This window comes from Larus michahellis, chromosome 6, assembly GCF_964199755.1.
Source record: "Larus michahellis chromosome 6, bLarMic1.1, whole genome shotgun sequence".
NCBI classification, from domain to species: Eukaryota; Metazoa; Chordata; class Aves; order Charadriiformes; family Laridae; genus Larus; species Larus michahellis.
Genome location: NC_133901.1, coordinates 51,358,075 through 51,385,666, shown reverse-complemented (window position 1 = coordinate 51,385,666; position 27,592 = coordinate 51,358,075). Strand labels below are relative to the sequence as shown.

The 27,592-nt window shown below is 54.1% G+C and overlaps 1 protein-coding gene across 3 annotated transcripts; it reads left to right on the top strand.

The window, feature by feature from the left end:
• Nucleotides 1–4,772: 4,772 nt before the first annotated feature.
• On the top strand, nucleotides 4,773–26,864 carry PITX3 (paired like homeodomain 3). 3 transcript variants are annotated; one of them, XM_074589869.1, is made up of 5 exons: nucleotides 4,773–4,797; nucleotides 4,899–5,037; nucleotides 19,345–19,485; nucleotides 24,119–24,324; nucleotides 25,306–26,864. In XM_074589869.1, exons 3-5 carry the CDS (start codon nucleotides 19,377–19,379, stop codon nucleotides 25,867–25,869), a joined length of 879 nt encoding a protein of 292 aa, XP_074445970.1. In that variant the 5' UTR covers nucleotides 4,773–4,797; nucleotides 4,899–5,037; nucleotides 19,345–19,376; the 3' UTR covers nucleotides 25,870–26,864. The 3 variants fall into 3 exon arrangements, with proteins under 3 accessions (XP_074445970.1, XP_074445969.1, XP_074445971.1); XM_074589868.1 differs by having other exon boundaries at nucleotides 4,786–5,037; XM_074589870.1 differs by lacking the exons at nucleotides 4,773–4,797; nucleotides 4,899–5,037 and adding an exon at nucleotides 17,206–17,289.
• Nucleotides 26,865–27,592: the final 728 nt, after the last annotated feature.

Here is a 27,592-nt window from a genome sequence, read left to right as displayed (position 1 = left end):
GCTGGGCTTTACCTGATAAATGTGTAGGAAGTCTTTGGAATTGGAAGTTTAAGCTGTAGGTGCATTAAGCAGCCACATTGATTCCCCAAAAGTGGAACAAGAAACAGCATGTTCCAGTAGCCTAACCATGGGCTCGGAAGCTGAAATGTATCACCCCAGCCTCTGCTGCAGCCACGGTACATGCAGTTTTTAGCTTGAGTTCCTCAGCTATAAAACAGGCGGTCAAATACTCACCTAGGGTAGAGAGATTGCAAAAGCCACCTGAGCAATGAGTGAAGGTTTGCAGAACAAGCAGATTAGTTGCTAGTGCTTTCTGCTTCCCTTCTGCCCTGCTCCAGCAGCCAGTAAAGCCCCTGTGGTATCTGCCAGCCATTTGGAAATTCACAGGAACTTGTCATTGCTCACCCGCTCCCTGCTCAGGGAAGAGGATTTCGGGTGCTGGCTTGGCCATCACACACATCGCAGCTCAGTCCAGGTCAGCCAAGCTTGCCTGCCTGCCCAGGGAAGGGGCTGGAGCCCTCTCCCTGCCTTCCTGCCCCTTCCAGTGCCAGCTGCGCAGCTCAGGCTCCCACCGGGTCCGACCTGGTGAATCGGACCCTGCTAAGGTGTTATTTATGGAAGCCTGTCACGGAGCTTCAAACCGAGCCAGCCAGGAGCCTTCTGCTTCACCCGAATGCATCTTAGTGCATTAATAAAGAGCAAACATTGCAATGTGCTTTGCATTTTTACTTACAATCTAGCACTGCATTGTCTGGAGAGAAAAACAATACGGTACGGCCCCGCGCTGCCTGGGGAGAAGAGAGTTCACTCTCACACACTACGGCACTGCGTTAGTCAGCCCTCAGACAGCCCAGCACCACCCCGGCTGCACAGAAAATCCTGCTGATGTGACAGTGCGGCACCAACGCCCCCAGCTCAGCAGCAGCGGGGGAACTTGGGTTGCCTGGACCACCTGATCCAGCAGCACTTTGCCAGAGCGGTGCGCAGCTGTGGGCAGATCACGCACGGGCAAGTTGGAGCACTCCGCACCAAAGGATCCAGGTGCAGGGCCAGGACACAGGACAATCCCTTGTGCCTTTATATTCTCAAGATAATGCACTAGTTTTTACACACAGCGTGGTACAATGAAACCAAAGATCAGACGAGCACAGCCTGTGCAACCCCCTCAGATTGCTGTGGTCTGGAAAGCTGGGCTGCAAAGATGCAGCTTTTCAGCAGAGTTTCTGTCTGGAGTATTCCTCCTCAGCCCACAAGGAGCATATGGAAGGGCTGAAAATTCACTGACAAACATCCCCTCGGGCCTTGCCCAGGTACCTGGTCAGCTCACCTGCTTTCATCCGAGACACCTGAGCAGCCAGCTCCTTGCAAAGAGCACTGTCTCCGTGGGACACACCAACTGCCTTCATTTGGGTCCAGACTGCCAGCGTGATAGCCTGCTCCCACAAGCCTTTGATGAGACCGCCACAAATCCGTGTTGCCAACCACCTCTGCCTGTGCAATCTACACCAATGGTCGGGACCAACTTTGCACGGTTCATTACTCTTGCTCAGCCCCTGCCAGTTCATGGTCATCCACAGAGCCCAGATATCAGACCCATGGGCACATGCGACAGAAATTTTCCAGCAGTTTAAATATTCTGAGAGAGGTTGAACTTCCAGCCCCTCCTCTTGGAGGCTTTTGCTACTTCTCAGAGGCTTAGTAAGGTCTCCAGAAAAAGGGCAGAAAGAGGGAGTTGACTCAGAAGGTACAAGCAGTAGTCACGGTCAGAAACTGATGCAGCCGTTCTCCCCAGAGCTGAGCATCCCAAAACGCTAGTGAATGCTGAACACAGTGGTTCTAAGCAGCTGCTCCTTTACAGAGCAAGCTCAGGTAGACACTAGCCCAAAGCCAGCTGAAAGCTCTCCAGGGGAAAACTGATGTGCTGCATCTGGTGCAACCTGCACTCAGGCCAGGACCTACAACTGAAGCAACAGAGCTAAATTGAGACACTCAAAAATACTAAAACCCTCCTCTGGAAACTATACAAAGTACCATATTAAAGATGCAGTGCAGCCTCCTTAGGCTAAAATACTCTGCCAGCTGTTCTACTGCCCATGTCTCAGGAACACACTCCTGCACTTCCTGGTGACATGAAACTCTCCTGATGAACATCCCGATGTAATGTTTTCCATTGTCTTCTTGGCCGAGACAAGCCATGCCTTTTTGGCAGGAGCAACCCGGGCTCAGTTAGTCATATCTTCGTCACCTCTTGGCTAGACTACAGCTACGTGATACACCTGGGCATGAAGCCCACAGCACTTGGCAAATGCCAACCAGAGGAGCATGCTGCAGTGGGAGCCCTGGCTACCACAAATGCATCAGACCTACCCTCTGCTCCCTAGGCCACGTTCTGGCTTGGAAGCTAAGCCAAATTCAAGCCCGAGTCCTGATCTTCAAGGCATTTGATGGCACGGACCTAGCATGGCTAAAAGATCAGTTAAGACGCAAAGATGGAAACCATGATCAACAATCAACAACTCCGCCACTCTCCAAGAGCAGTGGACCCATCCAGCATGAGGACTGGGTTTGCCTGTGAACAGAAACAGGGCTTTCTCTGAGAACAAGCACTTCCCAGCTGGTGAAAAATGAAGTATGTCTAAGATGCTGAGTAATTCGCTCCTTTTGCATATCCCATCTCTCTGCCAAGATGTGAGTCAGGTTCACTCTGGGTTTAGTTTGGTTTTGCTTTATTTATTTATTTATATTTTATATAAAATAGTAACATCTGTCTCCTGAACCCAGGTGAAATTCTTGGTCTCTTCCCCGACAGTGAATTCTCCAGCTGGCAAGACAAGATGCACTACCGCTAGGAAGTCTTGGCACTAACCAGCAAGATCTGCTACTGCGTTTCAACAACAAACGCAAAGAGACCCTTTGGGGGTCAGTCCGGCAGTTGCACCGAGGTTGTCCTAATGAAAGACTCCTAGTGCAGGTCCCTGGATGGTCTAATCTAGCAGTCTTCGTACTGTGCTCCACAGGGAGTAGGCATGTGACATAGCACCAGTTCATATTTCCAATTGCCCAAGGGAAATAGCTAAAAATACCTTTGTTTCATTATTACTTGAAAGTGTAAGCACTAACTGTATTTGCTTCAGGCTACTGACGGTGAAAGCTTTGGAGGGAAAGGGAAGCAATCCAAAATATGGTCCCTTCATTGCTGCAGACCTTGAGTAAGTTTTTCAGCTTCCCTGTGGCATGTGGTGATAGAGACAGACTGCCCCGTGGAAAGCGCTACTGCAGCTATACTGCATCTGCTTCTCTTGGTGGAAACAACCCTGTGCTGGGATGGATTAAAATCCGGGTTGGAAAAAGAAGTGGTCTAACTTGCTGTCATTTTTGGCTGGCAAAAAAGCAGTAAGGCAAACACAAACCTAAGATTACTACCACTAAAAAAACACGATAATTTCTCGTAAGAGTGTCAACATTTGTGACTCCTTTTAAACTTTCCATGTTTCTACTGGATTAACGTGTTTGTGAATGTTTTTGAACTGTAATCTGTGATGCCTGGGTCTACTTAACCTCTCTTTACATCCTGTGCTGCTTTGTGTGCGTTTGTCTTCCCATACATTTCTATATGTCGTGTTATGCATTTAGCAGGCTCCCTAAACAGGGCTCGTAAATCACCTAGGGTTAAAATTCACTCCTATTCTCACAACATTATTTCCTAATCTCTAAAACATGTCAGTGGAAGAGCTTGAGGGTGACCTTTGGCACCATAAATCGGAGAGCAGGTTAACATGGAAATGACCTCAAGAAAATCAGACCGTAGAATCACGCATGCAACTCCGTAAGAGCCTGGCGGGGATAAACCTCTCCCCTGGGCAGGTCGGGGAGGCTGAGCCCGACTTCTGCAAACCTCTCCTCCGTGTCTGCTTGGAGTGAAATCTGTGTGCAGCCACGTCCAAGGCTTGCTGCAGCAGGGACGGGCATTTTGGGGATGTTTCAGGGAGGGATCGCACCCTGCACCACCGCACCGGGATTTGGCCGTGAACTTCGGCAGGAGCCAGGCTGGAGACGAAACCACCAGCAGCTTCTGGGTTCCCAGGCGGCCATCATCGGGCGGCAACGCGGGGCTTCACGCAGAGACGTCAGCCCCCGTGTCCCGGGAAAAGCGGCACGGTATTGCCAGACAAGCGCTCCTCGGTACGGCCGAGAGCCGGAACTGTGCGTGCAGTAATTAGCCTGTAATGAGCATCCCCAGCAACTGCTGCTCCATCGTGCAGGGGAAGGTTTCCAGCAACAGACTACGGACTTGTCCCCCCCCAGAGCCCTCTGCCTGGCTGGTGGCTCTAACCGTACAGTCTGCACAGCCTCGCCGCCCCGGTACTGAGCGGAGCGGACGCCCCGCACGGGTTCCGGGGTACGGGATGGCCAAGCAGCGAACAGCGCCCGCAGGCAACGGTAACGTCAGCGGTAACAACAGTATGTAAGTGCACGTATACATAAATATATATACGTAGGCACCCCCGCTACTTGCCCTCGGGGCCGACAGAGCCGTAGCCCAGCGCCCGGGAGATACCTCCCCGTCCCCCGCCGCTCCGCCGCAGCGGGACGGGGGCGTGGCCAGCGATGGGGGGCGTGGCCTACCGCCCTCCTCGGCCAGTCCGGGGGGCGGGATGCAAATGAGGTGGCGGGCGATTGGACGTCGTGAGTGCGGGGGGGCGGGGAGAGGGGGCGGGGCCGGGGCGGGCGGCGCTGGACGGGGCGGGCGGCCGCGGGCGCGCAGCTGGAATGGGGCGGGCGGGAGCGGGGCGCCCGGTGCAGCTGGCGGGGGGCGCCGGCCGCCCGCCATAAAGTGAATGGCCAGGGTGAATGGGAGGCAGTCGGCCGGCGCCCTCCGCCTCCGCCCGCCCCGTCAGCGAGGCGCAGAGTGCCCGGTGAGCCGGAGGGGATTTACTTTCTGACAGCGGCAGAGCAGCCCGGGCCGCGGGGCGGGGGCCAGCTTCGCCCCTCTCGCAGGATTAAGGCCGCCCAGCCGAGCCCGCATCTGGAGCCGCTGTAAGTGTCCCTCCGTCCCCGGCCTCCCGGGCGGGGTTCTCCCCTTCTTTCTCCGTGAGCCCCTCTCGGTGCCAGCCGGCCGCTGCCCTTCCCAGGCCGGCGCGGGGCAAGAGCATCCCCGGCGGGGCGGCTCGGACCGGCAACGCGGGGGCAGCCCCGCTGCCGCCCGGGGCCCGCGCTCCGCCGCCTCCGGCGGGGCAAGGGGCGAGCGGGCGGATCGGCCCTTAGCCTGTCGTCCAGAAGGGGTCCCGAGGCCGTGTGCGGCGGAGCTGCCCCCCCGGCGCTGCCGGCACCGCTGCCCGTCCGGCGGCGGGGCGCGGCGCCTCCCCGCTCTGCCCTTGCCGGGCCCGGCGGCCCCAGCCCACCGCCACCGGGGTGCCGCAGCCCCGGCCGCCCCCTCGGGGCCGCCGCGGGCCTCTCCCGGCAAGCGCTAGCGGAGCCTCTCGCTGTTGCTAAACTTAGTCATTTTCCACTCGGGCGAGCGGGGCAGGGGCTGTTTAAATTAGCCGGGGCTCGCTGTAAATAACGGCGCTGCGGGCTGCGGCTCAGCTGTCTGCAGGGTCCGGGGGAGAAGGGCGCGGGGAGCAGAGGCGGGAGACGTCGCCGGGAAAAGGAAGGCAGCCCGACGGCTTTTGGACAGTTGGATAAATGATATTTATGTAACGGGCTGGCTCCTGTTTACAGCAGAGCCGACCTCCCTGTAGCGCCGGGGAGAGGGCGAGCCGGCCCCCGCCGCGGACGGGGCGAACCTGCCCCGGGACGCCGCTGGCTGCTGCGCCCCGGCGGCCGGGGCTCCCGGGGGCCCGACCGGGAATAACAGACCCGGCCGGGCTGCGGAGGAAGGAGCGGGGGGAGCGCTGACCCCCGCGGCGGCTCCGCCGGGAGCTCCGAGCCTCCCCGGCGGAGCGCGGCCGCCCGGGGCGGGAGGCTGCGGGCAGAGCCGGCGGCCGGACCTCTGGGCACTCGTAGGGGCTCCACCGCCTCCCCGGCGCCGGGGGCACGGTGCAAACCGGCGCCCCTCCGTCCCGCCGGGTGCCCGGGAAGCCCAGCCGACCGCAGCGGGCGCCCGACGGAGCCCAGTACCGGCCGCTCCCTGGGCTATTTCCCGCTCAACGAGTGCGGCCCCGGGGTAGGGGACAGCCCGCCAGCGCGGCACCCCCTTGTCCTTCCCCCCGTCCTCCCTCTCGGAGCGGCGGAGAGGAACGGCTTCGCCGCGGCTCTGGCGGGGGAGGGCGTCCGAAGGCGGGGGCCGACGCCCGCGCTCCGCCGCAGCTGCTGGAGCGGCCCCGGGGGGGCAGCGGGGCCCCGGGGGGCGGCGGGCTCGGTGCCGCCGAGAGGGGCACACCTGTCGGCCCCTCTCCCGGCGCCCCCGCGGCTGGACAGCTGAGGGGACGGGCTGGGGGGGCGGGGGGGCGACTGTGTCTTCCCCGCCAGCAGCGCCAGGCCCCTGCAGAGGCGCTGGCGGGAGTCGTGCAGCCCCCGGTCCCCGCCGGGGCCGGGCAGCCCAGAGCAGTCCCTCGGCCGGAGCTCCCAGGGCTCCGCACACCTTTCCCATCCGGCCCGGCTGGTTAGGAGATGCAGAGCTCGGCTCCGCACGGAAAGAGGCACGCCGCTGCAGGGCCAGGGCCTGGCAGAGCCCGGGTGGGAGCCCCCAGCCACCGCGGCAGGCTGATGCTGTGAGCTGGCGGTGCAGGAATCAAACCCAGTCCCTCAGCTGCCTCCCCATTCTTTCGCCTTAGAGGGACGCATCCTCCCAACTGATGGGCCCATGTTCTGTGCATTTCCTAAGTGGAGGCTAATGCTGAAGGCAAAGAGGGGAATTTGGCATCCCCCAGACAAGCTTGTGGGTCCTCCACGTCTGGTGCGTGGCCTGGAGGATGCTAGGGATGAAATGGTTCTATCCCCTCTGCAACGTTGGGAGATGCTAAAAGCAACAGCTCCGGAAGGTGTCTTTCAGAAGTGTCATCTCTGTTCCTGTCCCACCTTCCAAAGGCAGGGAAAGGACCACCTTTTTGGCGATGGAATCAGGGTCTCTCTGGCTTCCCTCACTCCATCCCAGCCCGTCGGCCTGTCGGTGAGCTGGAGGGATGGGTGTTTGTGCAAGCTTCGGTGGTGCCTTGCTGTGAGGGACAAAGAACTGCCTGCTGGCTCCTGAGGGACCAGCAGGGCATGGTAGCTGCTTTCAGTCTCCACAAATGTCTGTAGAAGCAGAGCAGGGTTTGATTTTTCATTAGCAGACGGTCACACCATGCCCGGTACTCCTTACAAGGAGCCCTCATGGGGAGATGTCTTTCCCTGACGGCCTGGAGAGGGGTCTGGGCAAGGGCGGTGTTTTTCCTGCTGTTACTGGCATTACGGGGCTTGCCTGACCTGCAGCCAAGGCTCCCCACGTGAAAGCCCACCTGTAGTCCTGAGTTGCAAGCCTCACTTAATATCTATTACATTTCTATAGGGACTTAATTCAGGCAATTAATAGATTTGAAAATTGTGACTGGATTGCAAAAGTATTGATTAATGTACCCTATGGAGAATTGTCAAAAAAGAGTGGCATCTTCTCTCTCTGTCAGATGCTACCCAAAACCTTGAGACTGAGAGGTGAGGCTGACTTTGGAGACTGCCAAAAAGAAAAAGCCAGAAACCCGATCTAGGAGACCGCTCCAAAAGGAAGATGAGATGAGCTGGGGCCATGAGGTCTGTCTCGTGACCTGGCACATGTGCCCCGGCTCTGGGGACAGGGGAGGTACCTGGGCTGGGAGCGAAGTCCCAGATGGGGAGAACCAGTGGTTTTGTGCTGTGCGCCCTGCATCGGGAAGGCAGCGGCATGAGACCGGCAGGGCCGTGGAGGGAGGGCGGTCAGAAACAGGAGGCTGTGGCGTCTCCAAGCAGGCTCAGTGATTATCTAGCTGTTTGAAAATGGGAGATTGCTATTTACTTAGGGCCTAATGGCAGAGGGGGCAAGGCTCCCCCTCTTGCTGTGGACTGCCAGGGCCTAGGGCATTTGGCTGTGCCAAGCCTGGGCATTTGCTGTTGGCAGGGGGACAGCCTCCACCAACTGGCATCGAAGTTAGTGCTGAGGGTGTAGGAAAAACCCTCACTTGTCAACACCGGGCTGAAATGGGCTGGGGTTTCAGACGGCTGGAAAAAGAGGATTTCTGAGGCCAGCTCGCCGCACTTCCTTTCCTCCCCTTTGTGTGCGGCTCCCCCTCGCCAGCACCCCTGCCCTCCTCCCGCCTCACCTCTGAATATTAATGCCTCTGGCAGATTGGATAATAATGTGACTGGGAATTGAATGAAGCTGGTTATTAGCTCTGGGCTTCCTTGGGGCATTTAAGGGAGTCCACAGGCTGTTCCTGAAGGCTTCGCAGCATAAGGGACCGGGGCCGGACTCAGTGCAGAGGGGGGTCGTTTCTGTGGGAAAGGATTTGCTCAAAATCCTTGTCTCCCTCTGACCCCGGAGGAGGACAGATACGGCAGGCTGGCCAGAGCCGCAAATTCCTGTGGGACAGTTAGTGATGGATCTGCTGGTTTTCAGCAACAATTAAATATGAAAAGTTGTTTTCAGAAAGGAACTAGGAGATCTAGTTGAGCAGAAGCTGAGAAACATTTCTGTTATTATTAAGCTTTAAAAAGAGATGGGGAGCGAGCGAGAGAGGTCCCCTTCTTGCCTCTCCACTGCTGTCCGAGTATTGCCTGGCAGATTTGGGAAGAGGGCCAGTCCTCCGCACGCTGAACAGGAAATTTCCTGCTGATTTGCAGGGTGCAAGTTCAAGCTCAGACCCCTCATTTCTGAAAAGCTGCACCTTACGATGTCTGTCCTTGGGATCTACCTAGCCTTTCCATAGGCGGATCTCTGGATGCTTTAGCACGAAGGGAAATACCCCTGTTGTGCAGAGGAGAAACAGAACTCTGGCAGAATTACCTGATCTGATCTGAGCCAGAAATACAACCTCTGTCCGGTGCTCTTTGCTATCTTCCAAACCGCAGCTCCACCAGAAAATAAACATTTACACCCTGTTAACTAGTGCAAAAGAGGAGGGAAACCAGAGCTGAATTTGCAGAAGCTGCTATTAATTTTGTCCGTCTGATTTTTTAACTGTTAAAAGTGTTCAGAGATGCATTAATGCGGCTGTAGCTGCTGAGGATCTCAGCTGATGTGGGGAGCTGGGTCTTGCCTGCATTAAATTAACCCCTCAAAATCACCCTCAGAGCTGTTGTGAATGAGACACCTGGTTGTAAACCCCAATCAAAAAAGTTCCTCAATCCTAAACCTGAGAGCCTAAGAAAGACTTCTGTCTGTAGGATAGAGCACGTACGCTGCTCTATTTCACGTAGCTCTGATCCTGCAAACTACTCTTATTAAATAAACATATTTATGTGCTACTTGGGGAGCTTCAGTGGGGTGGCATGGGCTGGAAGGCTCAGCGCCTGCAGAGCCGCCTGCAAAAACTGAAAAAGTACAAAGATGAAATAAAACGGGTGACTGGAGAGTTTGCAGTTACTTTCATCTCTCTTCTCCCTCTTCATTCCTTCTTCCCCATAACCTCATTACAAGCAGAAGCACCCTCCCTCCCATCGTCTTTTCTCCCCCTTCCAATGCTCGCATTTATGCGAGTCTGATTTTCTTAAAAAAGCTAATTATAAATGACCAGTGAGAAGCATGAGGATTTAACTGTAAATCAAATTGACCTGTCTGTGTGCAGACATTTTTATTTACTCCTCTTTCTGAAAAACAAATAAACAGAGAGTCCCTCCCAAATAAAGCAGCTCCCCACTTAGATTTGAACACACTTTAAAAGAAATCTCTTTTGTTTTAGCCATTTTTATTTCCTGTTTGTTTCTGAGCTTAGACTTGACAATGAAAACCACATGAAATTCCCTTTTTGTTCCATCAGTTTTATTTTTGGTGCCACAATATCCTAATTTCCAGTTCTACAAGTTGGGGTTTGGTTTGGGTTTTTTTTTGGTTGTGTTTTTTTCTGGTATGTATTTATTGCAAGGTTATTTTTTAAAGTAAACTCATGGAAGTTTTCCTCCAAAATAAAATAAGACATTAAAGAGGACTGGAGGTATCAGGATGATTAAAAAAAATAAAATCTAAATCTTTAAGCTGAATTACTCAAGCCATAAAGGTCAGTCTGGGTATGGATCCATACCTAACCAGGGAGAAATTCCGAAGCGATGAACAATACGTGCTTTTGTGTCCCATTTAAAAAGGTTTTGCGGCTTAATTCGTGCAGGGTAGGTTTTAATAACGGTGCTTAAGAGCCCCAGTGCCCCTAGTCCCAGGCTGAGGAGCTGCAGGTGGGCTTTGCTGGGCTGTCGCAGGGGCTGGGGGAGGCAGAGGTGTTTCTGGGGACAAGGTCCCTGTCCCCGCGGCAGGCGGCTGAGGGGAGATGGGGTGACCCGAGCAAGCGGCAGTGTTTCGAGACAGCTCACTTCCCTCTCCCTCAGCCCCGTCCCTTTTCTCTCCCCGACCGCTTTGATGGGATCGCCCGAGGGCCAGGCTGGATGAGTAATTAGTGCTCTGCAGCTTGCTTTCCTACCCACCCAAACTGCCTACCTCCCAAGGCTCTGCATGGGATGCAGCCTCTAGCAGATGGAAAAACTAAGGACTTAGTGAAAAAAAAAATAAGGAAAAAAAGATTTTGTACGCAGTCCTTAGGCAGCACAGTGCATTTCAGGATCCTGAAATTCAAACCTCTTGTTTTGCTGCTTGCGATGCCTGTTGTGCCCCTGAATTTAGGGACATGCGGCGGTTTTGCCGTGGCCCCGAGCAGGGCACCTGGGCGAGAGGATGCGGGGACGGAGGGCCGCCAGCCCCCCCTGCTCGCCCACCCGCCATTCCTCCGCCTTGCCCCCGATACACGCCGTTTAACCCTGGGCTGCGAGGAAAGCAGGCGATCTGCGGGCCCGATCCTGCCAGCACAGGCCGCTTGCAAAACACTGCGGGATCGGACCCTGCCGTGTTTGCAGTGGGGAGGGCTAATGGCCTCCCTCGGTCCCCTTCAAACAATGTCTGGGTAAACAGGCTGACCTTCAGGGCATGTTGCAAGGTCCATAAAGGCAGCATGGGGAGGGGAGCGAGCTCCAGCATCCCTCCCGGAGCCGCCCTCCTCCTGCCCTAGCCCTAGCAGCCGCAGTATCCCGAGGAAGAGAGGAGGGATACCGCGGACTGAGATCATCTGCTTGTTTTATTCACAGCAGCCTGTGTCCTGTAAGGGTTTTCCTGCCAGAGAGTTTTAAAAAAATATTAAATATAAATTGCTTAGGGGGAAGAAAAAAAAAAAGACAAATCATCAGGAAACCTTACAGCCAGGCGCAGCAGACATCAGCTCCCTCCGGCGCTGCGGGTTTGCGCTGTGAGACAACACATCCCTCGGAGCGAGCCAGCCGCTTCTGGGCTCGCGTTGCCTTAGCCAACAGAGCCACTTGTTGGCCACGGCGGCTGGTGGGGCTGTCACAGCACCCTTAGCAGTCGCTGCTTTTTCCTTCGCAGCCCTGCAACCCTCTGGGCTCTGCCAGGTTGTTTTAAAACAACGATCAAGCACCACCACCTCCCACCCCCCCCAAAATGCTTCTTTCTAGCTGCCGGTTTTGCCAAGTTTTGTCACAGAACAAATGTTTATGATCAAGTCGAACTTCTCCAGAAAGGATTTCTAGCAGAAGTGCTGACGGATGGCAGATGCGGGCAGCTCTACGGTGCACCAGGGTCGGCCAGCCCTAAGGGTGTGACGTGCCGACGGCATGGCGGGATCCTTCCTGACCTTCAACCCCCTGCATCACCGCCTTGATTAGGGGCTTTCTTGAGCTTGTTTACTAATTGTGAGAATCATTTACATCTTCGGTAACGTCTGAGTCATCTGCTGCCCTCCATCTGCATACAAAACTCCTGACAGCAGCTGGAGTCACAGAGCCCCAGTCCTTGATCTCGCTATCTGAGCCTCCCTAAAATGGGCCAACTTTACGGCTGCAGAGATACAGAAATGACCCTGCCATGCTGCTGCGAGCGCAGCCCCCCACGGGAGTCAGGCCAGTTTCCTTTGACTGCTGGAATAATTAGTCAAATTCATACAATCGCCCAAATAAATAACAGCAACGCATACCGATCTGCTGATGCCAGGCCTTGCTGCCAGGCAGGCAGCACATGCCCGGCCCCCAAGCCACAGGCAGGCTGCCCGTGCCTCCCGCTCCTGCCCGGCATCCCAGGCTGCAACCATCTCGCCTCGCTCCCAGCTCCGCTTCTGCTCAGCTTGCGGGTGCAAGGGGCAATCGCGGTCCCTCCTAGGCTGTGGCTGTTTCTCCCGTGCAGATGCAGGCAGATCCCGCAGGGCTGGGGTGGGATGCTTTGAAGCCATCCCACCGTAGCTGTGGGAGCAGGCAAGGGCAGGCAGGGACCAGGGGGGTCGGCAGGCCTGGGCCAGGCACGCCGCTTCAGCAGGTCCTTTGTTTTGGTTGCAAGATTCTCGCAGGCAGAATTTCTTACTGAAATCAGCCTCTCTTCTCCCTTCCCCAAAGCAGAGGGATTAATTTCCCTGAAGGACTTTTCTCGCCCCGGAATTGCAGACCATGCTCCCACTCCCAGCGCTCCTGCACCATGAAGCCTCGCCATGCCAGCAACTTTATGCAATCACAATTCGTTTGGACAAACCTGTGCCTTTGCTGATTTATTTTGTTCCAGATGCCTAACAAACAAAATAAGCTATACCAAAGCATGACTTTATTAATATAACTGCATAGTCTGTCAGAAAGAAAATCCCAGTCCTGGCTGATGGAGCCAAGGTGCTGGAAGCCCCACTGAGGCAGAGCATCCAAGGGATACTAGAAGCCCAAATGGACATGGGAAGACCTACAGTGCAAGTCTTACAAGAATGCAAGAAGTATGAACATTTAGTTTAGGAAAAAACCAGCTTTGCAGAAGGTCTGGCTGGACTTTCCTTCTGTGTTAGGATTAGCTCTTCATTTCCAAATTCTGGGTGCCATTTCAAAAACTATCCAGGTAGGCTAAGGGCAGCACTGGGGTCCAAAGATACTAATGCAAATAGCTTGCTTTAAGCCAAGCCCAAGCACATCGCCCTGTCCCTGCAGACCCCCACACTTTAGCTCAGTGGGGTCTGCACCGATCTGGTCTGGGGGACGCAGACGCACCCGTCGAGGAGGACGATGCGCTGTGTACGGGGCATGGTTACATCAGAGCGCTTCCCCGGCACAGGGGCATGGTACGGCTCATCAAATAAGCAAACGGGACACATTCCATTGTGGGCTTTTTTTGCTGCGGACATGGGTATGGAGCTGTCAATCCTTGGGACGTTTCCATTGTGATAATCCTCTGGAATACAGGCGGTTTATTAACCCTCTGCCGCCCAGAGCAGGGGTTTCGGCTCTCGCCCTCCTCTGCAGCTGGAGGCTCCTGTCAAAGCGGAGGAAGCGGGCAGCTTGCTCTCACCTTGCAGGCTGCCGCCAGCCCCCAGGGAATGCATTAGGCAGTGTCCAGCAAGGCTGAGCATTTCCCTAGCACCTCTTATCTGAGGATCTGGAAGCACTTAAAGAAATTTTGCTTCATTGCCTCTACCAGCTCAGACAGGCTTATTAACGTTATTTCTGAGATGAAGGATGGAGTCCCAGAACAGCCAACTGGTTTTACCTACATCATAAGCCAAGTCAGCGACAGCACCTTTATCTCCCCATCCTCTCCCCGCCATGCGTTATCAGGAACTTCTCCCTGGAGCCGCGCATAAGAAGAGAAGAGAGTGGAAACAGCCTGGACGCCCTCCTCAGAAAGCCAGCCTGTGCCGCTGCGGTTTGCATGGCACCACACGGTGCCGGCGATGCTCTCGCAGCCCACACCGCGTGTGGGGCACTGCCCACCAAGCCAAGCAACTTGCTCCAATGACAATAAGATACCAAGTGCCTCAGGGAGCTTCGGCAATTCCTGCTGATGGGAGGAAAAAAAAAGCCAACCCCAAACCACGTTCCAGGCTTCAAAGCAGCACACACTGCTACGAAACCACCCAGCGCCGGAGCTCAGGGGTTAATGCCCAAGTGCAAGGCCTAAATGGAGAAATAAAGTTTATTATAACCTGTGACTCAGCCCTTGCTGGAGGTCGATGATCCATTTCTGAGTGCGCGCCCAAAAGCGCTGCTCAGCCAGCCTGGGGCTGTGCACAGCCTGAAGTTTTTGGAGGCAGGCGGCTCGCTCTCCTGTCCCGTAATGGCTCTCTGCTCTGGGTCACCGGTTGGCTGCTGCTGTTTATCTTCCAGTGATTAATGGTCGCGCTCGGTTCCTGCTGCAATTCCATTAAGATTAGAGACTTAAAGCTACGCTGAGATGTTTAGCAGTGGGTGACCCTGGTCTCCCCATCGTTGTATTTCTATAGTCTTGAGGAAACGAAGATTAACTCTTGTCTTGCATCCCATCCTTTTAGCTTTCTAGCTGCAGGGAGAGAGCCCTTGCAGGCAGCACTCCTGTCGGCCGGCAAAGAGAGGCCTGCCTCTTGTGTCGCCATGCGATTGATGTGCTGTGCGTGCTGTGGCACTTGAAATCGCAGCCAGCGGGAACTCAGATGGCACCATCCCCCGAACAAATGCATGTATCTGGAGAACAAAATGCTCTTCCAGGAGGGGACAGGCACAGCCTCAGCCCCTTCCCCTTCGACATGGGGCAGAGGGTGCTCCACCTTAGCTCAGCTCCTCCTGGGGACCAAAGTACAGAGGCAGATCACCTTCCTGAAAAGGTACAGTTAAATAGAGTCCCAAATGTTTATCTCTGCTAAAAGTTGCCAACACACAGGGACGTGAGCACAAGAGGGGTGAAGCAATCGGCCAGACTCCATCGGGAATCTAGTTACTCCCAGCAGTTTGACTTCTGGGATTGATGGAGCAGGAAGAGACAGCTCTGACCCTAAAACATCCAGTGTAACATCACACCTTCACCTCAGGGGATGGAAGAAAGAAAATCACTTCCCCTCCAACTGATTGCAGAGCACCTTCTGGCCTGAGGGATAACCCTGAACCCTTTATGGAAACCAGCAATCCCAAGGCTTTTGGGGAGGCTGCAGCTACTGTGGTCCTGGCCCGGAGGTGCAAGGCAGTGGGGGAAACTCACAGGTCCACCAGAGAGAGCTGGGCCAGCTGGGCTTCCCTCCTACCTGTAGGTCACCAGTGGTCCGAGTGCTGCTGCCGAGGGATCCCAAGTATCAGGCCCCTGCTGAAGCATCCCTACATGCCCATGGGAAGCCAAATAACATTAAAACAACCCGAGACAGCTTTTCCCCTCCAGATCAACCTGCCAAAGCAGGTTCAGCAGGTAGCCTGCTCCCTGATGGCAGCGCAGGGAGCCGAGCAGCACACGCTTGTCAATCTGAAGGCAGCGCTCAGCGGGCAACATCCACATCACAAAAGCCGCCACTATAATTAGCCTTACTTGGCTCGAAGTCAGCCTTTATGTTTCCTTCCCACCCCTCAAAAAAAAAAACCAACAAAAACAAAAAACAAAAAACCAAGCAAAGGCATCTTTGCTCCCGGGTGATGGAGCGGCGTGTTACTGAGATCCAGGAGAGAGGTCACAGGGACCCTCGCTTGCTTTTTTTGTGTAAACAAGGTTGCCCTCCTCATGTAGAAGTGCCCTCCTCCTCCAGCCCCAATGGCCCTGGCCTGGGCAGCCTGGCACTGACACAGAAATAGAAAGGGGGTGAATCTGAAAGGAGAAAAAGCCTAGAGCCAGAGCCACTCTCTTCCCCCTGCCCTCCACCATGCCTGTGGGGCAGGGACGGCAGCTCCCCATCCGCTGGCACCATCGCACAGGAGCCAGGGAGAGGATGCGCACAGGTAGGGACTGGAAGAAAAGGCATGTTTGTTACAGATTTGGGAACCTTTATCTTGGGAGCAATTACATGCATCGATGGAAGGAGGTACCGGTGCTGGAGCAGACGAGGAGCCGAGGCTAGTTTTACAAAACCTGAAACCCCTGAGCAAACATGGCTGCATGTTACTAGTACAGGAGCTGTCCCTAAAGAAACCATTCTTTTATGTTAAAGTGAGATTGAAGACTCAGATGGAGATGACAATTTTGATGTTTTCTAAAGACGTTTTTGAGATGCCGATTTCAGTAACTCCCTGAGACCAGGCAAACAACTTAGTTGAAATGCCATGAAGGTTTAGCGTTCTAAATGCCTACGTGCCTCTGCCTACAGCGAGATCTAGCCAATGTGGAAGAAAGCTCCTTTAATTAAATCCAAAAGGGCTGTATAATCTAGAATAATACCTACAGCCTTTTGTGTCAGTGGCATGGGGTTGCCTTTGGGTAAAAACGTTGGTACAGAGCTCACATGCTGTCCCCATCACAGGCTTTTCCTGTGGTCCTTCATACCTGTGTTGAGCAGATCCCCCTCTCCCTTTGCTTTTGCTTCTCCATGACCTGCTCACAGCGAGCTGAGAAGGCTTTCCTTGGTGCCACCATGTGGGGCGCATGCAATAGGTATGGAATTACACGTATGCATACAAGGTCTCCTCTCTGAAATCCTCCTAGTTTTAAATTCAGTTCAAAAAGCAAACTTGCTCTGAGCCACAAGTCCCAGTTTCAACTTGAATATGGGCCACGGTTTAAAACCAGTTTTAATCTAGGTGCCCACTGCATCTCTGAGGCAGGGCAAGCACACTATGTTGTGCCCAGCGGCTTGGATCAACCTTGTAATCGCTACACTGGACTGCTTCAGGATGGGGCGTGAATTTCCAATATCGGGTCTGGGTTCCCCCGAGCCGTGAACCTTGTGTTGTCATTTACACCTATGGAACCAGCTGTGAAATACTCTTCCCTGGTTTTCCCATCTCCACTCTAGTTTGCACAGATGAAAGCAACGCAAGATGTGCAAAAAGAGTCCCAAAGCAAACAGGACCTTGCGCAGGAGGACACTGGCCTTCGGTTACAGCAAGGCAGGAGTCTGAATTCCTCCTTAAATCTGGTCCAGTACAGAGTCAAGCCCTAGAAGAGAGGAAATTGTGCTTGACAGATGCAATCATATGCAAATGGCTGTAGAAGAGGGGAAATTATCATCTACAAACATTGGGCAGAAATTCCATCTGCCGCCGCCTCAAGAAGGGCTCTTAATAAATTCTGAGACAGCAAAGTGACACACATCTTAATCAAGACTTAATCCATGGAATTAATTCACTGCGCGTTTCTGCATAATTCCGAGAGTAATGCTAAAAGCCACAGCAATATCAGCAGCAGATGGACTCCCCCTACTCCATGCAAAGGTATTAAAGAAAACACAGCCCCTGTCACATCACTTCGTGTACGTACACATGGCAAAAAGCAACAGGGCTGTGCCCTGCTGCTGCCAGGAGCTTGCACAGCCAGCGGACATCAAAGGTCAGGCTCGCAGCGAGGTGGAAATGGAAACCAGCCTCACGGCAAAGATGGAGCCCTGGCCACTTCTCTCCCATAGGAGAGGAGAAGCCCGGAGCAAGGCAAAGGACGGTGAAACCAGCACAGGGTCCCTTCATTAGATGAGCTCTGATTGAGGCCAGTGTCGAGACAGATTCATCGGCATCCAGGAAAGGCTGGGGATGGAGGTCAAGAGAAGGGGAGAGTGAGGGGAAGCTGCTGGGGGTTCTGTGAGTGAGATCTGCTGCAGAAACCAGGCGGATAGCCATTAGAAATGGCTCCTTGCCCTCTCGCCACGGCCTGGGAAGCATGCTGCAGGTATGGGGGGCAGCCTTGCCAAGGGCGCTGGTCGCAGCCCCGCTCAAATTGACAGGAGGCTTTAGACAGCTCTGAAAATACATTCTTAGTCACTGTCATCCACCTCCAAAGGAGGTGCAACAGCTATGTGATTAATCTCTTGTTTACATGTCTAAATGCTAGCGCAGTCCAGACGAAATACTGCCTTCAGCAGGCTCCATCCCTGACACACGTGGATTTGAGGGGCCAGGCAGTCCTTCACCAGCTAGAATCCAGTCTTCACAACTGTCCGCCACCTGCAGTTTGGGAGTCCCAAATGCCTGGTCCAAACCCCCTAAACCCAGGGGTCCCAGATCCCAGCATGGTGCCTCAGCTGCTGTTGTGCTTTGGAGCGAGAGGCTCCCTCACTGAGAAGGTGAGGTACTAGCTGGGGTGACTGGAGCTTCAGGAGCTGCAGTGGTCCCCTCGAAGCGGTCCAGCCTGTGGGAGCCATTACACCTGCATTGGTGGCAATGCATCATCCCGCGTATGGCAGGGTTATGATCCGAAACTCAGGTTAAGGGCTAACACAGGGCCAGCTCACCTTTCCATGGTGATGTGGCTAGGCTTGTAGCACTTACTGCTTTGTGCCTGCCTCTTCATGAGTGTCCAGCATGGTCCAGAATAAAGTGGTGCTCTCAGCCGAGCTCTTCTGGGCAGTACAGGTGGAGGGTGCAGGGCCCCCCCCACCCGCCCCGAGAAGAGTGTGATGAGAATGATCATGGGACAGAGAGGTGTGGAAAGAAGTGGTAGAGGAGTCCCAGTGGTGTCTGCTGGTGTGGGGAGCAGCACTGCCAGCTTCCCAGCTGGGATGCTTTCAGCCAGGGGAGGTGGCTCACGGGCACAGGATGGTCACTTGAGGGGACACCGGGAGCCTTCAGCCAGGATGACCTAAGGCTGGAAGTGAGCTGCTGCTGCAGCCAGGATCACTCACTGCCGGGCACCCAAGGGTGTGTAATGCGATTCCCGTGTTAATTCAGGCTCCAGGGATCCTTATGTACCCTAAAGGAGTCCACTTGTACTGCCTGGGTCCCTGCTGATGGCAGCGGCTGTGCAGGCAGAAGTGCCTTCCTATCAGTGCCACGCACAGGAGTGCTTTTCTTCTGGGATGTGTGCATGTACATCGGCATTAGTGCTCTCTGGAAAGCTTTACTTGGGCTCTACTGTTTGTGGAGAAGGGAGAGAGAAAGAGGAGGGAAGCTGGGCAGGGAGGATGGGAGAGGTGGGATGTCTGGGGAAGGTGCTAACAGCCCTTGGCTGGCCCAGAACCACTTCCTCAGATCTCCGTTACACAGCATGCTCCTGGCGTTGCTATTTCAGTCTGAATGTCACCTATAAATTGGAGGCTCTTTCTCTGAAGGCTGCAAATAGAAGTGTCACTAGATGATCTTTGATTTATAGGGAAGCTCAGCAGAAAGCCCGGCATGTCCATTTTCCAGCCAGGAAACTCAAAGGGGTCCAAGGATCACACAGGGATCCTTTGCTTTTCCTAGACCTTTCCTCAAGGGTTGGCAAGTCCCTCTTAGAGGGGGTGGGGAGAAACCACACACAGAGATTCATCTCCCTAATCACCCTTGCTGCTTTTTCAGATTCCTCCTCCTCCGCCACCCATCCCTGCCCCATGGATTTCAACCTGCTGGCAGACGCAGAGGCTCGCAGCCCAGCCTTGTCTCTCTCGGACTCTGGGACCCCTCAACACGAACACAGCTGCAAAGGGCAGGACCACAGCGGTGAGTGCAAGAGAGGCCCTGACCCATCCTTGCGGGTGAATCCGGGTGGCCAGTGGCATGCAGGAGCTGGCTGCAGTCCTTCTGGGGGCACACTGAGCTTCCTCTCATACCGTGAACCAGCACAGTGCCGCGGTGGCACGGCCATGCCAGTAGGCATGGGGAAGACATAGGGGTGCATATCGCAATGACAGCCATCGGGAGGGCGAGAGCACCATCCTAGTGATGGGTTTGCCTGGCCCCAGCTGCAGGAAGCCACCGCTGACAGAGGGCACAGCCCATGGCTGGCAGGAGTCAGGCAAGCCGGGTCACTGCCCAACCAAAATTTTATTGTATTCACCTAATCTGGGTCCCCAGAGCAGGAGAGCTCTCCCCACAACATGGGAAATCTCATCCAAGGCGCAGAAGGCTACACCTGGTTATAAACTACCCCCTGATTTTTTTAAAAACTCCATTTAAATTGCTTAGGTTGAAACTTTCCATGATACGGGTTAACCTTGGGCTGAATTTTCCTGGTTCAGGCAGTAAGAAGGAAGAGAAACCACTGTCTTGCCCCTGCTTTAATTGAAAAGCCTGGTCACCTGTGCCGTCGTGCAATGCTTCCTGTCCCAAGAAGATGCCTCTGACCATTCCCGAAGGCTGGACAAGCCCCAAGCCAGCCACATTCTTTATCCAGCTCTGAAGAAGAAACCACCACCATTCACACCTACTCAGAAATCAGCCACCAAATGCTGTGGCTTCCCCTGGATTTTGCGTCTGTCCCGTGACTGCTCCATCCCTTGTTGCTCTGGACACGGCAGGACAATGCAAAGCTGCCACTGCCAGCGCGAGGAGAGGCGAGGGCCCGGTACAGATGGCTGCTTCCGCGTAAAGACTCCAGGCTCACTCGTGTACAAAAGCTAATAAGCATAATGACGCAGATTAAAATTCCCCAGAGTAAATATCATAAAGGGAGTTACGCTGGGATAACTATGGTCAGAGAATCCACCCGCCGAATTCCCCACCGCATGCGTACCTTAGTTGGGCACATCCCCAAGCTCAGCGGCTCCTTGTCAGCTGCTTTGGATGCACGGCGGTCGTCTCCATTCAAGTGGCCTTCCCGATCAAGCCCACCCTGGCACGCCGCAGAACTGCCAATTTAGGAGCTGACTTTTTTTTCCATTAGGCGTGAGCAGCTAATTCCAGCTATGACCGCAGTCGTTTCATTGAGTGGGCGAACGTGCACGAGATATATTCCACAACCTATTTTGGGTTGACAATAAACGCTGGGTGCCTGGCTACGTCACTCCCCGCTGTCTTTAACGGTCTAGAAATAAAATGGTTCTGGGAGGTAGGTGTTTGCCAGCGCTACCTGCACGCACAGGCTGGCAGCTTGTGCCTTCGCACCAGAGAGGCTGATGGCAGCTACGTGTCATCAGTGTCAGGCAGAGCAGAGAATGCCATGAAGGTCTGCGTGGGATGGGGCAGGGCTGCACTTCTGGCACTTCTTGCCTCTCCTCAAGAGAGCAGCCACTCCCCTTCTCCTCCTTAGCTCTGCTTCCTTCATCTGCAGAGTAAGAGATCCCAAGGAAAGGAGCACAAACCTTGCGTGACTGGGCCCAGCTCTTGGAGATCCCCAGTGTCCTCCGATGGTGTGTTGTGGTTGGTGACACCCCCTTCTATTAGGTTTCATCAGGCAGCACAGGTCAGGGGGAGAGCAAGGGTGAGGAGGGAGGAGGTGAGGAACTGCCCTGGATCTCCCCATATTCTGCTCCTCAGCATGGATTCAGGGCACCCACAGGGTCCATCTTGCTGCAAAGAAGCAGAAATGGAGATGACACTCCCTGTAAGCAATGCTCAGGAAGAGCCAGAGGTAGCAGGAATGGAAACGGAGGGGACAATAGGAGGAACATGTAGCTGCAGAGATTTTTCCCAGGCTCAATGTCAGGATTCCTACACCTCCTTGGACTTCACAAGATTTGTAGAAAGTTCTACACCAGAAGATGCAACATACTGTGTGAGCTCTTCCACCCAGATGCAGCCCATAAGTCAGCAGTACCTTCGCTCCATTCTCCTTCCCTCTTGGTATAGTTTCTTCCTGCATGAAGAAGGGCAGTCCCGAGCAGGAGCTCCGGATTAGGGCACAGCCTCCTGCTTCGCAGCAGCCCCTTCCAAAATCTGCATTTGTCAGGGGCTCCTGTGGGAAAATATCCCCCATAAGCATCAGGCTCTTAATTAACCCAGACTTAGCAGGTGAACAAACAAACCAAGTGTCCCTTCATCTGAGCCATTCCTAATAACTAGCTCAGACGTGGTGGCATCACTCCCCTTTTAATCTGTTTTAGGGATGAATAATGTGGGAATCTCCCTCTTCCAGCACTGGTTTAGAGCACAGAGCTATAGAAATCAGATTTACCTCCTTGGCAAGAATTACTACAAAAAAGATCCACGTTAAGAGCACGCTTCCAAGAGTTCTGCTGAATGTGGCATCCCCACATGAAGATGCTCATGGGCAGGAGGAGAGAACCACAAGACCACAGCCAGCTCCTACCGTTCCACTTGTCAGGTCTTATGGCTTCGCCTGTTTCAAGAGTGCAGTGGGAAGGTTCTCAGGCAGGTACATACTGGATGGAAACACAAGCTGGTCCTGGCACTGGGAACAGGAGACGGCACCTTCCTGCTCAGCAGAACCAGCTTGTGCCCCGCTGCTGTGAGCGATAGGCAGCTCGCTCTCCTTGCATTCGCTTTCCTGCTGGTCGATAGGATTAAATGTGCCACAGAAGCGGAGGCAGCTGCTGGGGAGCCTGTGGGGAACCACGTTGCTTCAGTCAATGCAACGAATTCCCATAGAAACAAACCTTTACGGACTGCACCCAGGCTTTCCGCCTCAAAGAGCGAGTGCCTCTTCTGCAAATGCTCGCTGTGACTCCAGCATTCCTCCCTTTGGAGGAAGGCAGGAGCAAGGAGGGTTTTCCCAGGAACAGCGGGGGGAGGTTTCTGAATTAACACGCTACCACAGGAACAGGGTAGTGGCACCAGGTTCCTGGGACAGGAGCATCTCCCAGGGCCAGGCTCCATTAAAGCACCTGCTGTTGGGTACAGCACTGCCCTGCAGCAGAGTCCTTTTTCCGTCAGGGTTGAGGTCCTTTTTAGCCTCTCTTAAGCTCTCTCTTTTCCATGTAGCTTTTATGGGGCATATTTTTCCAGAGCACATGCATCTGGCTTGAGGAACCCTTTTTGTCCTCGCCCAGCTGCACTCCAGGTTACTGTTTTCTTGCCTCCCTGCTTTTTAAGGGGCTGTAAAAGACACCTTCCATGTTTGGATTTTTCTGGACTTTGAAGTTTTTTAAGCTAGCTTCCACTTAAAAACCACAACCAAACAAAAAATCCTTTTAATCTGAATCTCAGCGGAGCGATGCCAGGATTTTTTTTGAAGGTTCTTCTCCCAGATGCAACAGTTTGGCAACTGTTTGCAATAATTTATACTTAGCTTAGCTGAGTATTTCCCACTGTAAAAGAACACCTCCTCTCCCTGCTGTAAACCTGATTTTCAGTTTGAACTGCTTCACCTTGCTTCTAGTTCGGAGGAAAGAGGAGGTGAACATCAGATATTATTTCTTTTCCCAGGAATCATTTTCTTCAACGGTGACTTGTCTCCGTTCCCAGCGGAATTAAGCATGAGCTGTAGCTTTCCTCCCTGTAGTTGTCCCCCACAGATTGCCCAAGTGCTCAAATGCGACATTTTCTTTTGATGATGGAAGATATTTGTATTTGCATTCTGCCCCTGTTTGCGGAGTACCAGGAGAGGCCGGGGCACATGGAAGTACCTGGGTGCCCACCTCCAGCCACCACAGCCCAAAGCTCAGCGTTAAGGCCTTAATGCCTAGGAGGAGGCTGAGCTGTGCTTTTCAGTTAGACACCAGTGCGAGCACTGGAGAATTTCAAGATGTTCATTTAAGGGGCAACGAAGTGAAAGACACTGCCTCTAGAAGAGGGATCTCCCAAGTGAGGAGGGAGGGCAGGGGCAGAAGGACATGGAGATGCTGGAGTACTTCATGGTAAGGTCTAAGAGAGGCCTTTTCCCTACTTTTTAAAAATAAAAATATGTGCACCTAAATAAGAAGGTAGAGGAGTAAGAAGGGAGGAAGGCTAAAAGTTGTGCTCCTCGGGTTTAGTTAATTTAAGAACCTCAGCTTACTAACACTGGCACCTTGCTGTGTCATAAGTGGCAATTTCCGATCAGTTTTTCTAAAGGGCGCCTGAGGCAGGGAGTTCTAAAGCAGAGTAGGAAACTGCTGGCCTGGGCAAGTTCTGCCACTGTCGCCCATCTTAACTGCGACAAATGAAAACCAGAGACTGGAAGTTTGGAGAATCCAAATCCAGTCACTTAGAAGCTGACATCCGTTACAGCAGTTAAATGATGGCAAGCCGTGCTGCAGCAAGGGTCCAGTGGTTTTGGTGCAGGATGGATGCCTGCTCGGAAGGGTGAGGGAGGGAGACGAGACCACTCCTGTGGGTGCAGCTGCAGCTGCTGGTGGCGACAGCGGAGGGGGACCTCGCTGAGCATGTGCTGGTTGCCCCAAGGATGGGCTCCCCAAATGCATCCAAGCCCCTGAGTTAAGTCAGGGGATCTCTCCCGTCTCTGTTTCTCACACAGACACTGAGAAGTCCCAGCAAAACCAGACGGACGACTCCAACCCTGAAGACAGCTCGCTCAAGAAGAAGCAGCGGAGGCAGAGGACGCATTTCACCAGCCAGCAGCTCCAGGAGCTGGAAGCCACTTTCCAGAGAAACCGTTACCCAGACATGAGCACCAGGGAGGAGATTGCAGTCTGGACCAACCTGACAGAGGCACGAGTCCGGGTAGGACTTCAGCCCTTCCACCTTCCCAGGCCCAAGCTCGCGGGGAGGAAGCTGGCTGTGGTACAAGCCACCAAGCTGTCCCCAAACTAAGGAAGGAATTAGGGGCCTTAGAAAATTTCCCCATCTCTTGAAAAGACCTCATCAGGTTCTACACCTGAGATTTGACACATCCAGCCACACACATATGCCGTGCTGGTGGTGCCTTCCCCATCCAGTGCCACCTTCAATAACACAGGGAGATGCGAAGACCAGGCTCTGCCCCACAGAGCCCCACCAGCTGGCTGCCCTGACCCAGCAGACCCCTTCCTTGCAGTGCCATTGTCCACCAGCCTTAGCCTTGCTGGGGTTCCCAAACCACTGTGCAGTCACAGGCATATCATGGCAGGGCTCCAGCTGGAATGAGAGCTTCTCTCTGCTACTAGAAATATGAGTTAGCAGCACTATGAATAGCCTTCCAGCAGCTTCCACGCTCTAGGAAATTATATTGTTTGAGTCCCTCCAACACTAACAGATTTTCCTGTTAGAAGACAGACTTCTAATGGCCCACCCCAAGCTGGTCCTGAGGTGAAGTCAAAACGAGAGAGGTTATTTCCTCCACTCAGCACCTCTCAAACCACATCCCTAAAATAGTTTTCTCTCAAGAGACACAACCCCAACCCCTCCTCATGGGCTGTAGTCACTTGGAAATACAGCAAGTATTTCGTCCCTTTTGCCCTATATAAAGGGCATCCATTTGTTGAGTGAGGTGAGTTATTCTCTACGTTGTTAAATGGCAGTGGTTGGGTTTTGATCTAGGTGGTGATTCTTCCTGGGAGGTGACCCTGCAGCCCAGACATCTTGCTGCAACCCTTTCCTGATGCTCAGCCTCCCAGCTCCCTGGGAGCAACCCCGACCCTTCAACAGCTCTCGCCTTGCTGGGCAAAGACACCCTTCCAGGGACAGCCCAGAACAACTCCCATCCCCTCCCTCTCTCTCTCACAGGTCTGGTTCAAAAACCGCAGAGCTAAGTGGAGGAAACGGGAGAGGAACCAACAGGCCGAACTGTGCAAGAACAGCTTCGGGGCCCAGTTCAACGGACTGATGCAGCCTTACGATGACATGTATTCCAGCTATTCCTACAACAACTGGGCCACCAAGGGGCTCGCCACCAGCCCCCTCTCGGCCAAGAGCTTCCCGTTCTTCAACTCCATGAACGTCAGTCCCCTCTCCTCCCAGCCCATGTTCTCCCCACCCAGCTCCATCGCCTCGATGACCATGCCTTCATCCATGGTCCCTTCTGCAGTGACCGGGGTACCGGCCTCCAGCCTCAACAACCTGGGAAACATCAACAACCTGAACAGCCCGAGCCTCAACTCCGCTGTCTCATCCAGTGCCTGTCCTTACGCCTCCACAGCCAGCCCCTACATGTACAGGGACACATGCAACTCCAGCCTTGCCAGCCTGCGGCTGAAGGCCAAGCAGCATGCTAACTTCACCTACCCGGCTGTGCAGACGGCAGCTTCCAACCTGAGCCCTTGCCAATACGCCGTGGACAGGCCTGTATGAAGGGCTGCCCTCCGCCAACCAGGGACTTGACCTTAGCCTGACAAAAGGAGACCTTTAGCCCTACAACAGCGTACGTCCTGCAGAGAATGAGAGTGAACACGAGAGAGCAAGAAAGTGAGAGAGAGCGAGAGCGAGCGGCGAGCAGGCAGACGGACCTCCATGAAGATTTGTCTAACTATTGTATGGTGAATTTTGACTGTCTTTCCCCTCCCAAACCCCTTCCCCTCTTGCCCACCAAACCTCCTCCTTTGTGGTAAAGAAACCAAAACAGTCTACTGGAAGCCCCATGGGGAAGTAGGAGCCCCAACGTGCGGGGTGCCTAACCCAGGGACCGCAGAACCAAGTGTGTTTCTATCTGCCCCTCCGAGCCCCGCAGGGGTGAGCTCCCCAGATCCCTGGGACAGCACGGGCAGCCAGACACCAGCCCTGCAGGGAACAGCCAGGGACAGGGCAACGTGGGGGACGCCATTCGGTGCTCGGCTGACTGCTTCTACCTGCACACATGCGAGGCTTCAGTTAGAGGCGTCTTGCCCACTTATTTATCACACAGCCAGTAAGGAAAGCCTTGTCTCAGTCAATTGGCAACTCTCTTTATAATGCAGATATGTGCATGGCCCTTCAGACTTGAAGCCTTTAGGAACTGGGAGTTGTAAGGATATAAATTATGTGTGTGTATATATATATCATATATATACAAATACATATATAGACATTAAAATAGGCTTTTTTGTTTTGTACAGGAAATAACCTACAAAGTAGACCTTAAAACCAAAAACCCTGTAAAGCAAGCACACCCACCGAGGCAGTGTCCTGCCTGTCATGCTTTACTGCTTCAGTCATTTCCAGTCAGACAGGAACACCTTTGCCAGTGTACATCCAAAGCCTCCCCTTTTGCAACAATCAGCTCCCCCTTGCACATCTCCTTCCCTCCCCTTCTCCAAATCCCATTTCCAAAAAAGATAATAAAATAAAATAAAAGTTGGCACAATCCCTTTAAGGCTTCTGCCTGTCTGGTTATTGAGAGCATGAACCTGCGTCTGAAGGCTCAGAAGTCAAGCACCAGCAGCCCAGGCGAGGGCCAGGCGAGCATCCTTGGGAGCGCCAGCACGAGGCAGCCCAAGTTGAAACAGGGGCCTGAGGTTTGGAGGAGCCATCTCTGTTCCTCACTTACAAATCAAATGCCTGGCTCCTCAGGACAGCCGGAGCCTGCAGACACAGTACAAAGGGGAGAACAAGCACCCTCCCTGCTCCCTGCCTGCGGGCACCCACTGCGGCAGGAAGGTCGAGCCTCTCCTGGCTCGGGCTTCCCCACCGTGCTGGATGGTGCCAGTGCCTTCGGGCTCCTGGCAGCCCAGGGCAGGGAGCCCCCCCGGCACTCCTGCTCCAAACGGCAGTCCCCTGGGGAGAGGCCGGCTGCAGCAACCTGCCCTGCTGTCCTGACCCTGCCCAGTTTCTGTGGGGAAAGCTGTAAAACCGAGGTGGCTCTCCTGAGATGTACGTGCCCCAGGGGGACGTGCTGCTTCAGCAAAGGCAGGGGGATGCAGCAGGTTCCTCCAAGAGCCCAGGAAAGCTCCATGTGCAGCAGGGAAGCAGGACATCCCGACCCAGGGCAACCTCCGTTCCCTTCGTCCCCCCCACACTCCAAGGGGAAAGCACACCCCTAATGTTTTACTTTTCTCCTAGGGAAAAAAACAAAGCCAAAACACATCACCACAACAAGCTA